General features: G+C 36.4%; 1 protein-coding gene across 1 annotated transcript in view; it reads left to right on the top strand.

Moving 5' to 3' along the window:
• pex5la (peroxisomal biogenesis factor 5-like a) overlaps window positions 1–13,921 on the top strand; it is an 83,840-nt gene that overhangs the window by 34,133 nt on the left and 35,786 nt on the right. Inside the window, exons 2-4 of the mRNA XM_072389457.1 lie at window positions 2,593–2,697; window positions 5,274–5,321; window positions 11,638–11,749. Of these exons, the coding sequence (XP_072245558.1) occupies window positions 2,593–2,697; window positions 5,274–5,321; window positions 11,638–11,749 (265 nt within the window). The remainder of the gene's footprint in view (window positions 1–2,592; window positions 2,698–5,273; window positions 5,322–11,637; window positions 11,750–13,921) is intronic.

Genomic DNA, 13,921 nt, shown 5'->3' with positions numbered 1-13,921 from the left:
TTAAGTGTCTTTTCATGTAATCGCTGACTCTATCTAAAACTTTTTGACCTGGTATAGTACCAACAACCTTTGAGACCAGCAGATACTGCGCTGCTCACCATTCCCAGATGAAAATGTGTTACAAAAAGAGATTTGGCCTTTTCCAATAAAGTCCTGCCTCATGAAAATCTTCCCATTTAAATCAGGCACACCAAGTCCGAAGCTGCCTTTAAAGCCCTTAAAACTTTGCTGATTAAAAAAGCCTTTGGCAATGTCCAATTAATTCAATGTAGTGTTTTGTGAAATATCCATTTTACTCTAACTCACCTTATCCCCTCTTGCAAAGCAATTCGTCAAATTGTTAAGAAAAGTGCTATCCAAATACCACTTTGTTATTGTCATTATCTTGTGGCATAAGGTGGTTCTTTATGCCTGGAAAAAGACTGATTTGGATTAGAGAAAATGCCTCCCTGACAGCACAGTGTGTAAGCCAGTAATCTGATCACCACTAATATGCCAACAGTTTTCTGTGTATGCTCATAGAGAAAATTCCAATCTCACAAAATTTGATCAAACAGTATTGTAAGCCAGTACAAACAAACTTTGTGCTTAATCGGTGATTCTCAACATTGTTAGCTCTGTTTATACCTGCACATTTGGTACAGAAGGAAGATTCAGCTGATGTCAGATTGTATCATTTGCCACTTAGATTAAACAACTAAAAGCAAATGTTAGACTTATTTAGACCTTTTCTGAATAATCCGGGTGGTCTGTAGACTGGTTTCCACCTTGCATCAAAGCAAGCTGTGCTGTCCATTTTTACTGACTGAGTCTAAGCGACAGTCGAGAGAGGGAGCAGGTGCTTTATTAAGAGCATCAGACCTTCGGGGAAAGTGTTCTCAGGGTTGGGTGCATGCATTTTATGACATAATCAATTGAGAAAATCAGTGGAAGACGAGCCTAATTCATTTTTCTGGCAAGTTGAAATGAGCTAAGACCTAATAGGATTTGTCTAAAAGGCTTCTAGCGTGCTTCGTGTTCTGAACAGGCAGCCTCCCTAAGTCCCTGAGCGTGATGAACAGCTGTTTTTGTCTCTCTGTGGTCAACATATTTATCTCTAGGTGGAACTGCTTTTTAGATGAATTGTGCCGTCTCTTGTGAAGAGGTGATTCTGTGTGTGTCTTAAAGTGATTAACAGCGTACAGTATAATCTGTCTTCTAGCCGAGGGCATACTGTGAAATGAGTACATGTCAGTGGGAAAGCAAATAGTCTGTGTGCCGTCCAACTTTTGCAATAAAATCGAGACAAATAGGATAGCAATAGGCCAATAAAATCAATTTCACCTCTTGTGTAATCAATTTTTACTGTTGTGTAAAGAAGCACCTCAAATTATCAGACAAACTCAGCACATTGTCTACCTTTTAGAGGCTGCAGGTTGATACATGAAGGGCCATCCTTCAAAACGTAGGCAGTGATCACGAAAACAGTCAATTTTTTTTAGGAGTTAAGGGGGGAATCTTTTTGTGTATTCTAACATGTTTGAGAGAAATTGACTCTTCCCCCTTTTAAAAACATGTAAAAGCTCAATCCAGAATTAGAGTGGGTATCGACTGATCATATGATATTGTGTCCAACTCAGCTGAGCCTCAGGGAAGAAATTCTGATGTCATATGTCAGTTATGAAAATGTTCTGTCCCAGTGATGATTAGAGAAGAAAAGCAACACACACTCCTTTGTTTTTTCATAATTTTCTCATTTTCCTATAGCAAAAATACGGATCAGCCGGCTTTGAAAAGATAAGCATGTTAAAAAATTCTGACAAAAATCCTTATAAGTAACAAATATTCCCCAGTAGCGAAATTGGAAACGTTTGTTTAGCTGTCTAACAAACAATTCATTTTCAACAATAACTGACAGTAAATCAGTAGTGAATTAATAAATATATATATAAAGGACAATTTGATTTAACGTTGTCAATTTTAAGTGATAAATGTAACTATTATACAGTATTAATAAACTGATATTCAACATTTAAACCATAAAAAGGTTGTTCCATCAAGGAAGTACAGTATGCCATTTGCCAAAAATGAACCCCTCGTAACCATAGAAAAGGCTGATTAAGAATCTCTTTTTTCAGAGAAACAGTTCCACAGCCAACAAATAAGATGACAAAAAACACCTACTTTCCATTTAAGAAGTTGTAAGAATCCAATTTGTCTCTACTTGTTGCAGAACTTACTGAGATTAAAGTTGATGATTTGTTCAAACCAAAGTGTAAAGCTTTTATTTCATGTCTTCTAATTGCTAACATTTTTATTTCAAACTGTACAATAAACTCTGTATGTTATTCTGCCATCATATTGTGGCAGTAATGTATTGCTTCAGTGGGACAACCATACTCATCTCTGTTAGACGTCTACATTGTGCAGTGATCCTCTTTTCATCGCCATAGTCTTGTGGAAATGTCCTCAGTTGATGTTTTTGCTGTTAGACAGCCCCCACACACATAATAAGATAAAGTCTATTTTCTGTAAGATCCCCTGGATGGGGGCAAAGAGCTATGAGTTGTCCAACTGTCCTGACACAAGTCATTGTTGATCTCACTGTTGTAGGGGAAAGACTCTAGGGCTGCAGATAAGACTGTTGCCATGGTCCTGAAGGAGATACCAAGTAAGGCGTCATCAGAAGGGAAGCCCCTCCTCACAGTGACTACCAAGGTGGGCAGATCCATTCCAGAAACCTCCCCTATGCCCTCAACCCCCCATCTTAAAGTGGAACTTCCTCCTGTTTTGGTGACACTGAAACGCTGGCAAAGCTTTGAGTGTCCAATAAGTGACTTTTACAGTATACTAACTCATTACTTGAGCTTTTTGAATGTTGTATCTAACCAATATTTCCCTATTATTTCATTTCCAGCTGCTCTATGGGGTATAAAACTTTTTAACAACCATACACTATTTACTGAATATCTTATGATCTGCAAAACCAGCCTAAATTTGTTGATCTAAATCCTTTCAAATAATCCCTTGCGAGATTCACGGTGCCCTTCTTTGAATTCATGCTTGGTGTTTTTAGCACTGTATGAAGGGATACACGAGAGGGTCATCGTAAATTTCCCCCCACTCCTAATCGGGTGTGTACAACTTCTTCATTAACTTTTTACACCTCATAAGCAGCAGAACAAAGAGCGTGTGACCGCATTTCCAAAATGCTATACCACTCAGCATGGCAATGAAATACTGTCTGAACTCTCTCTGCATTAAATACTGCAGCAAATTACCCTCGCCACTGCTGAACCTTCCACTCCTCTTTTGCTATATAAGTGTTAGAGTGGGATGGAGGCACCATCTAGACACAAATATGAACTTTGCTGTTCTGTGCCTGATTGCTTCTGTACTGTGTGTGTGCGCTGCTGTGTCTGCGTCCGTGCTCCCTTGTATATCACTCTGTTTTAATAACCTGTGTCATGCTTTATACTTGTTCTATTTTCTAATACAGTGTCTGGTTTGATAAGCTGTCATGCAAGCAAGATAATACTCCCACTCAAGTGGAAGTGAAGCAATTAAAGATCAGCATTTTTTGTGGGTTTGTTTATTTGTTTGTTTTTTCAGATTGTCGGCATATTCACACCAACGAGTTGTGACTTTATATCTTTGCAAACTGTTGAGCTTACGGTCTGAAATGTAATTAATTATAGCTTAAATTATCGTATAAAAGGGCAAGAAGGACTGAGTCAGAGATAAACAGCTTTTCAAGGGGAGCAGTTCAGTTCACTTAAGCCTAAAGCCTTTTTTTCTGAATTCAAAAGACTATTTATCCAAAAGTGCAAGCAAAAAAGCCTCTGTTAAAAAAGATTATATCTATACACACATATATACATATATATGGAGCAGTTTTGTTCTGGTCTGTGTCATCATTAGATGCTGTAAAGTGCAGTTTTAGAATTAACAACCAAGGCCAGTATTTTTTTCAAGTAAAACTGCATCTAGTTGTTAATGTAGGCCTGTAAATGAAAAGCTTGCTGAATGAGTCAGATCGGTCGTATTCTGAACTAAGCATCGACAAACATCTCACTTAGCAAGCGTCATAAAATTGTTTGCAAAGTTACATAAACTATCTTGATCACTATCGCCATAAAGATTAAGTTTTACGTAAGCAACTGTTAACTCATATACATAGGGGAAATATTGTTCATTCAGCATTAAACTAATTTCCTTTGCTCTCCAAGAAATGAAAAACATGGCCAATTAATCCTGTTTTGCCAGTCTACTCCCAGTCATTCTTTCGCTCAAGTTAGACTGATGCAAAAAGACTGACTCACTGTCCCATCTAATGGTACATGGACACAAAATTGACTGAAAAAAACATCAGTTATTCAATATGTTGAAAATACATCCCTGCCACAATGGAGAGTCAGACATCGAATGAACACCAACAAGACAAATTACTGGGAAAGTTGCTCTGAATGGCCTAATGCATCATACTGAGAATCTAAAATGTTGCAATCAAAAGTGTAATTGTTACCGTAAATAGCTATTATAAAGTAACACCTCAGTTTTTTTACTAGGGCATCAGTCATGATGTTTTGATTAATGATTAACAGTCTTGATTAAGTATTAGATATTTTTTCTGCAATTTAATCAAACTGGCTTCTTTGAGTAATTATGTTGTCCCTTTTGATTCGACTTAAACCCAAATGAGCCAGCAGCCATGCTGTGGTTATTTGCTTCGCATCACAATCAACAATATTAATGATGATAAATGTTCAACAAAATTCAGTGGTTTGCATTGTAGAATGTACAAAACTCACAATAAAAATCCGCCATTTCTGTTTGTTCAGTTCAACTATATAAGTGAATGGAGACGGTTAAATACACTGGGCAAAATGATTGCTGTCGACTCAAATAATGCTGATCAGACAGTAATGTAATAACTGTGACAGGCCTACATTATGGATGTCTTTTCCACCTATATTTAACGATGTTGTAATTTCCACTAAAGTGATAATAGCTCTAACAACATGTCACATATAATCAGCAGAAAACAATCCTGACATGAACAGAGAAAAAATATGTTACTTCAATAACTATGACTCATGAGTAATGATCAAGTGTATTGTTTATAGATTATGTTGAAATCTTTGAAGTTGATTCATAAACTAAGACTAAGGAAAGCGTCCTAGTTTTATGACAGTTGACAAATCATTGGTTTCTCTCCACTGAACTGTAGAACAGGTTTTATTAGCATGCGGGGCTGTGGAATGATATTTCTATAATGACTTTCTTGTCTACAGGTAAGAACTCCAAAACGAAACAACATATCAACAAACTGCCACCAGAAGGTATCAAACTATTGTTGTTTAGACTTTTTCTTCATCACTACAAACATTTTGCAATCACAGCAGGAGATAGCAGCTGTAAGTCAGCATTGTTTTGGGGATGAGCTGATGTTTAATATCACATGCCTGAGATGAGAGAATGAAGATTTTAAAAAAAAAGTAATGTTTCTGGATGTTAACTTTCTTTAAATCTTTCATAAAAATTAAACTGAACCCTTGTGGTTCTTTCCACGTGAGTAAACTTAACTCATGTTGATGCATCAGGTCCCAGATTGATGCTTTAGAGCAGGTAACACAGGCAAAATCGCAGGCTGCAGCTTCTCATGCCAGGCGCCCATTCAAGTGTTCTAGCAAAGGGTCCCAGTGGAATTTACCATGTTCTCTTTCCCAAGCAGTAAAGGAACAATCACACCATGCCAAACCCACAAAAAGCAAAGCCCCACTGTCATATTTATCTACAGAACGAAATGACTAACTCACAATCATTGTTAACATTTTGTCTTTATACATGGGTTCCATGAATATCCCAGGTCTCCAAGTGAAAACATGTTTGTAACTGTAAAACACACTTATGAGTATGTGTTAAACTAAATTTCCTAAAAACAACCCTGGGTTAGGACAACCCAGAGAAGTCAAGGAATACAACAAAGGGCAGATTTCAATTTAAAAAAAGAAAGAAAAACGGTGTAAGATTGCGTCGAAAATCCCAGCCTCGACCTTTACTAAAGAAAATGAGTTTACATTTCAACTCAACTATCCTTTTTCACAATTTTGTTTTCCAACTTTGCAGCCCGAGGACAAATGAAAGCTCATTATGATGAGTCATAAAAGAATCAACAACAATACAACAATCTGAACTCCAGTATTCAGGCCTGTGGGACTACATGGAACAGATCATTAACACCCACAACAACAGCTTTAAAAACTGCCATCAGTAAACAACTTGATGCATCACAGAGACATTTTATAATAGTTTCTAAGAAACAATAAGGCCAGTTTTTGTTTTTTAAAAAAAATATGCAGAAGAGTTAAATGTGCTAAAATTCCTTACCACAACATTCTCTGCATGTCAACTTAATAAATCATAAGACTGGCTGCTATCATTTTTTCTGCCAACCATCCATTTAGCCTCCAGGTTTTATCTAACAACTGCTTTGATTTTCTCATACAACTTTGCCTTTAAAAGTGTTTTCCATCCTCTCCACCTTCTCCCATCTTCACCCCAGCCGCCCCTCCACCAAGGCTCCGACAAGTATAACTGGTGCACAGCTCCCTTGACAACAACATCTGAGAGATCTCTTGGAGTCAAGCCCAAGCGGCACAATTAGCTGAAGTTTTCCATTACATAATTTTTAGATTACTGCTTGAAGCACTCATAAATTGAATGGCCCAGCATAGGAGAGCAGAAGAAAATGCTATAACAGGAAAGGGGGGAAAGAGTTTAATGGGCAAATAGCTCAGGAAGCTCCTGTCCTGAGTGAAAAGTCAAACTATAATTACATTTTTGCATTGTTGTGGACACACATACATAGTTGATCTTTTGTCCCTATTATCCAGGAAAATAAGAGGGGGCTTGTCATTCCAATAGTGATCAACAATGATCCTTTAAACCAGAAAACCTGAAAAAAATACTGAAACTCACTATGTGAGTTGACTGTTAGCGTGGTTATGAGTCATACTGAGGGGTAGGAACAAATACTTTTTTTTAAAAAATTTTCCTATGCAGACAAGCTGATGTTATTTCAAACATTAAGATTAAGCCAACTTTCTTCCCAAGATTATATCACGCTATCCTCTATCATGAGGCTGCCAGGATGTATGCTCAGATGTGAAAATGAAACATGAGCACTATTGCAAATGAAACTTTAAATCAGACTCACAGTTTTTAGTCCTTATTGTAAACCAATACTTTCCTAAATAACCCTAACCCTACAAATCTTCGTTGAGTATTAACGTGCTAACATTTGTTTATTACCACGTAACTTAGAGTGAGGCTTTGGCTCTCATTGGGGAATGTAGAATTTTGAATAGCTTTGCAATCAAATGTTCCATGAAGGAAAATTTAGAAGATGAATACACAAACCATATTTTACAGAATTCCAAACATACCGTAGGAAACTTTTTCTAAAGAGCAATAGAGCAAATTCAATTGGCCTTAACTTCAGGGGACCGTCACCTCTATGGTGTATTACATTATTTAAATGTTTTTTCTTTCGTGTGTCAATCAAGGACCACTTGGTTGAAATTGATCAAAATAATCCTCTTGTTTCATTAGTGAATACACTCATATTGCCAACTTTCAGCAGAATATGACTCAGTGGGTCTCTTAGCCACTGTGTCAGCCACTCATTATTAAGTAAAAACTTTATGCTATCTGAAATTGAATAAATGCATTACTTGAGGATTATGCTATACTCTCAATGTCCACGACAGGAATGACCTCCAGTCAGTCAGTCACAAATAAATAAACAGAGTGGAGAAATCAGGGTCACCTACTGGAGCACATAGAGGGGATTCAACTTAAACTTGTTACTCATAGATAGCTGCAAAAGATGCTTTTGAATACACTGAAATCACATGAATTGTTATGCACAAACAGATGTTTTTCTGGTTATTTTCCACTCAAATGCTGTGAATACGTGCATTCATGAATGTTATTTATTATTATTAAGAGATTTTTTTTCCGTCTGATTCCATCTGATTTTCCATTCTTCTGTCATCAAAGAGGCCGTTTGTAAATGGCTTCATATGATTCAATTTTATTTCAGACAGATGTGATGTGATAAATGCAACAACAAAAACAAAAAATACATAGAACAAGAACAGAACAAGAGAACAAGTTTATTTTATAGCTATTACCTTCACAGATTTGTACTTATATACTTCAAACGGAAGCAGCAAATCAAAAGGTCTGATTTAATGTTCTCAGACATTTTAGTTTTTAAATGCAAAACTGAAACTAGATTAAATACTAACAGTAACAGGAAGAGCCAATAACATTGATTTCGAGCCATATTTTATTTGTAATGTGAACTTGATTTAAACAGAATATCAATTAAAGTAAGCAGTCTAAGAACTAAGAACTCATAAAATGCTGGCACTTCAAAAATTAATCATCATACAAAATTAAAAATGTAAGATACTGAATATTATAAATGATGCCAAAGAAATAAAAAACACCAAACTGGCACATAGTATTACCCAACAAATTACTTGAACAATGAATTAGCAATTAAGAGTGATTTCTTTGACAAACACTCTGTTTCATTTATGGAGTGCTACATCACAACAAATCATCTCAGGGCACCATACAAAGACAGTAGAAAATTTTAATTCAAGTCCAGTTACACATAATCACATTTAGTACAGATCAATACAATCCAAATTTGAGGTTACAGAGGAGAAAAGAAAAAGGCTTTGTCAGCAAGAGCTCATTATTTTATTCAAAAGCTTCCTATACAGGTCAATTAACACATCCAAAATGTCAATAAACAAAACAATTACAGTATAACAATGAAGCAAGCAACTCTCATCACAGTTTCAGGATTATCATTAGCTGAGGGGAAAACGGTTCTTTGTTCTATAAGATGTTCTGTCTGTGCTTGAGAGAGGAGAAGAGACGAGTTAAATTATTGGGGAGAACCGCTTCAGCACTTAAAGGCTTTCAGCCATCAGTAGCTATTTCAACAGTGAGTGGCAACGTAAGCCTTGAGAGTTAAGTGCAATAAAAACTTGCCGTTGAAAATTGTCTGAAACAAAAGTTGGGCAGATATCTCTTATGTCTGAAAGTCATCTTTACACCATCTTTACAGAACAACTAAATAAAAAAGAAGGGGCCAGCAGATTAATATGTTGTTGTTTCAGTGCAGTAAATGCTGGTTTATTGATTCTACAGTATCTGGAGAAGTTGGACATTTAGGTTTTGAAGTAATTCATAAACTTTTAAATAATTTTTTTTTTCCACCTGAGAGTTAGATTTGTGGAGCTCTGAGCTGTTCCAAACAGCCATGCAAAGGCTGCCATGGTTTAAATTATATCTCTAAGAGAAAAATTATAATACAGCAGATTATACCTGCTTAATTTAAATACTTACTAAACTGTTCTACTAAACTCATAATACTTTCTCATCTTCAGATTATAACACTATACAAGACGGGCAAATGTATCTATAATAGATCATGCTACACGATACACAGAAAGCTTAAAACAGACCGTAACTGTTGTTTAATGCTGCAGATCAATCCTCTGTTAAAAAGACTAACTGATAGATAATAAACAAATTTTTTCAATTCTGAGACAAATATTGGCAAAAACAGACAAATGTCTGATCTCCCAGAACAAGTGTCAGTCTGAAAGACAAAAACAACAACATGTGCCTAATTTAGTGTTATTAAGATTTTTAGATTGTTTTGCCAATCTGTTCAATAACAGATTAAGCAGTAATTATGATATATTCATTATGTTTGATTGCTAAGACAGTTGATGAAAGTTATTATGTAAATTTTTATCATAAAAAAATGAGAACGCTATAACTGTTTTCCAGCACACAGGGCAGTATAGAGTAAGTGAGAGCACTATATTCCTTCTGGCTGTTTTTGTTTTCTCTGCATGACTTTCTTTCCTCTCACTGCCAGGGCTGGGAAATTATTAAGCACACCCATGTTTAAGTTGGCTTTTTAATCAGATGGTGTTTAGTTGACAGAGTAAAAGTTGTCCAATTAAAACAGCAGAGGCTATTTGAGATGAGTCATTTCCTCCATTAGAGCCAGCGGCTCAATGGTCATTATTCACAAAGTTCTGAAGCCAAGATTAAATGAAGCTTGAACTTCGTTCACATGACTAACAGCTGTTAATGACTCAGCATCAGCTGATAAACAAGCAGTAAACAAAGTTTGTAAATCACACAATAAGCCCAACCTTTAAAAACAAACAAATCCATCTGTAGTAATATGCAGTTACTGAGGGTGAAATCCGGTTACTTCCTGTGAATTAGATTCTTACTTTGACACCAGAAGAGCACAAAGCCTCATGCACTCTAATTACTTGTGCTGGGTCAGCATTCATGCGCAGTAATGACCCTCCCCTGTGTGCTATTTATGTGCCTTTTCAAATGATTCGATCATCTATCGATCATCATCATAGATAGATCGATAGATTTGAATAGATTTATGTATTTTTCTTCTTCTAGACATATTTGTTGGTGACTTTTGCTATGAAATGCACATTCAGCACTTTTTCAGACATATGTCAGGTTGCATGCAGTCCATTTCATGTGTTGTAATTAAATCTTTTTAAACCTTCATTAAAATTCTGCTTGCGAGTGTAGCCTGAACAGCTTAATTAGCAAATGTCATGTTTCCTTTCAGTCAGTTTTATACACACATGCTAGGCTCGCAAGGGTTGTATTGCCTTGCACATTTTAATGGGACAAAACTGGTTTTCACCTCCAAATTATGAAGCATTGGCTGACAAATTGTTACCAGCTGCACCTGGAGTATATTGAGGCTTCAGAGTGTCGATAATGAACTGGATATGACCTATTCTGCAGATGCACTGGCAGGCCTCCAAACTGGTGCATCACTGGCAAAAATAATTAACATTTTCATGGTTTGGAAGGTAAGCTAAGCAGTAACAGTTAGTAATTATTGTTAGGCCATTTTCATTGAGTATTTCTTGGTGAAATTGCTGGTCTACCGTAACTTAGTCATTTATCTGTAGTATTATGAGTTTTTAAAACAGAAACATAAAGTTTTTTTGATGTGTGATGTAAATGTAGTGTGGTGTTTGCACGTTACCATAGTGATGTGATTCCCTGTAAACAATCATCAAACACCAGCTCCGTGTGGACGAGATAATTAATCACATATTAATGCTGCAAAACAACTTTATGCAATTTTTAAACATCACTGACACAAGTCAATCCATAAAGAGTGACCAATGGGTGTTTCTGTGACACATAATAAGCAGTGTATGGCTGAATGTGATTGAGAGTTTATAGCTCCTTGTTAAATGCAGAAATGTTTCATTTGACTCACGTACAATCAAGTATAAACTATCAAAACTGTTTCTACATTTCTACATTCTTGTCTAATACTGCTGTCAATTTTTTTTCTGTCAATTAAGGAAAAAAGACAAAAAAAAAAACTCTTTTATGATACAGGGAGTTGTTAGTTAGATACTGCCATGTGAATCATAACCAAAAAGCAGAACTTCACTCTAAGTTAGCAAAGCCTTGGGGTATTTGCAGAGGATTTGATGGAAGTTTCACAGGGACATGCCGAGTGAAAGCCTGAATTGTCTCATCCATTTGTCCTTACAGCTGGTGAGCGAGCAACAAGAAAGTCGGCCGCTTCTCAGCCCGTCAATAGATGATTTCCTCTGCGAAACCAAGTGTGATGGGGTTTCCCGCCCAGTGACATCCAACACAGCCGGTATAGCTTCTATTTTTCCGTCTGTAAAATTTTTGATAACATGGCAACATATATTGTGCTGATAACTCATACGCTGTGGAAACTTAAAGTGATTTTAATCTCTATTAGATACACCTGTATCATTAAGTCCAGGTTTTATGTTTAAACAGTAATATGAAACAGAAATGTAGAATTGGGCTCCAGATTAGAGAGGGGTGTTATTAACACATGAGGGATGATATTGTGGATGCTGCCTCCAATTGTTAAATTTTCATCAACACCTCCCCTGGACAGGATGTTTTTATTTTATTTATCTGTATTATGTGTCTGTTAAATTACCTTCATGCCCATCACTGTTACTGGCAGAAAAAATCCATGTTGTTTATCCTAAATAAACAAAAAATATTAAGGTTTTTCTCTTATCACATTAATTGGATTTCGAGGCAATATTGTATGCTTTCCTGACGAGATATAGCTGTATATCTGAGGTACATTATAAATGCAATGCCACAAGGCATCTTCCTTCTTTCTGCTTTAAAGCTAAGGAGACATTGTGGGTTTCCATGTTGCTTTGGCTTTCTGTGCGTAACATACTTAGAGAATATTTAAAGAGGAAATAACACGGTTATTGTGATTTTCTATCACATTTCTGATCAAAATATTGACACACATTTTTTAAGATATTTAGGCTTCTATCCACACAGAAATTTGACTTTTAGCAAGTATTGTACCAACATAAGATAAATCAAAATAAACCTTTTCTGAAAGGTGGCATTAAATTATTGAAGAAGCAGAAGCTACAACACTATGTGATCTAAATCTTCAAAATAAACTTTCAAATGATCGTCGTCACAGTACACATTCCCTATAACCTTTTAAGTCTGCAAAATAAATGAGCTAAACTGACTGACTGACTTTAACGGATGCCAAATGCCATCTTAGTTTCCACATGGATGGGATCCTGATCAATGAGCTGTACCATCTTCTGAGTGATAATTTGCAGAACTAGACTGCACAGCTGATGTGTCATCGCCAAACAAGCCACTGACTGCTTTGATTCAGCTGAGAAAAATATGGAGAAATTTTGTGCAAAGCTCACAACCTTCTGTCTTCGCAAAGCCTCATGCTGTTCCTGCTGTCAGTGCAACACAATTGGTTATGAGACTCAAAGTTATATCTATCTCTCTCTCTATCTATTTAACTATCTATCTGTCTATCTATAGATATCAGCAGACATATTGGATAGGTAATTGTTGCTGCTCACCAATCTGGGAAGGATTATAAAACTATTATTGAAAATTATTAGAAGTCCATCATTATACAGAGAGGAACATTATTCCTAGTAGAAAGCATTCAAGATGGTTCTCAATCTTCCCAGGAGTGCTCATCCCTACAAGTTCCCCTCAGGTTAGACTATGGAATTCTCAGAGAAACTGCAAAAAAATTACATCCCAGTCTCTACAGGCCTCAGTTAGCGTGTTAAATGTTAAAGTTTGTGACAGAACAATAAAAAAAAAGATCCAACTCTGGTCTATGGTATGGATTGTTTGGAGAGGTTGCAGGAGAAAGCCTCTTCTCTCTAAAAAGAGCATAGAGCATGGCAGTACAAGATTTGCAAAGTTACACCTGAACAAACCACAACATGTCTGAAACAATGCCATTTGTACAGAACAGACCAAAGAGGAGATGTTTGGTCATTCTGCACAGCACCACATTTAGAGAAAACCAAACAGAACATGTGATGAGTTTGGCTTGTTTTTTTATGGACAGCTTGCAAGCATTGAGTCAGTCATGAACTCCTCTGTGTAACAAATTATTCCAGAGACACGTGTGAGGTTGTCTGCCTGACAGCTAAAGCTTGACCAAAATTGGGTCATGCAACAGGACAATGATCACATGCACAGGGGACCAAGGAAGTCTACAGAAAAATGGGTGAAAACTTAAAGAATCCAGGTGTTGCAACGATCCGGTCACAGTCCACACTTCAGCCATCAAAATTTTGCAAGACTTTAAGAGGACTATGCACCAACTAATGTCCACAAACCTCAATAAACTGAAACAACTAAGTAAAGAAGAGTGGGCCAAAATTCCTCCACAACGATTTGAGAGACTTATAAGAGACTTGGTATGGAAAACAATTACTTCAAGTTATTGCTGATACAGTAAAGGTGGTTCTACTAAATCATGTGGCAT

Source organism: Leuresthes tenuis, unplaced genomic scaffold, assembly GCF_036924035.1.
Source record: "Leuresthes tenuis unplaced genomic scaffold, fLeuTen1.0.hap1 SCAF_7, whole genome shotgun sequence".
NCBI classification, from domain to species: Eukaryota; Metazoa; Chordata; class Actinopteri; order Atheriniformes; family Atherinopsidae; genus Leuresthes; species Leuresthes tenuis.
This window is presented reverse-complemented; position numbering and strand designations above follow the sequence as displayed.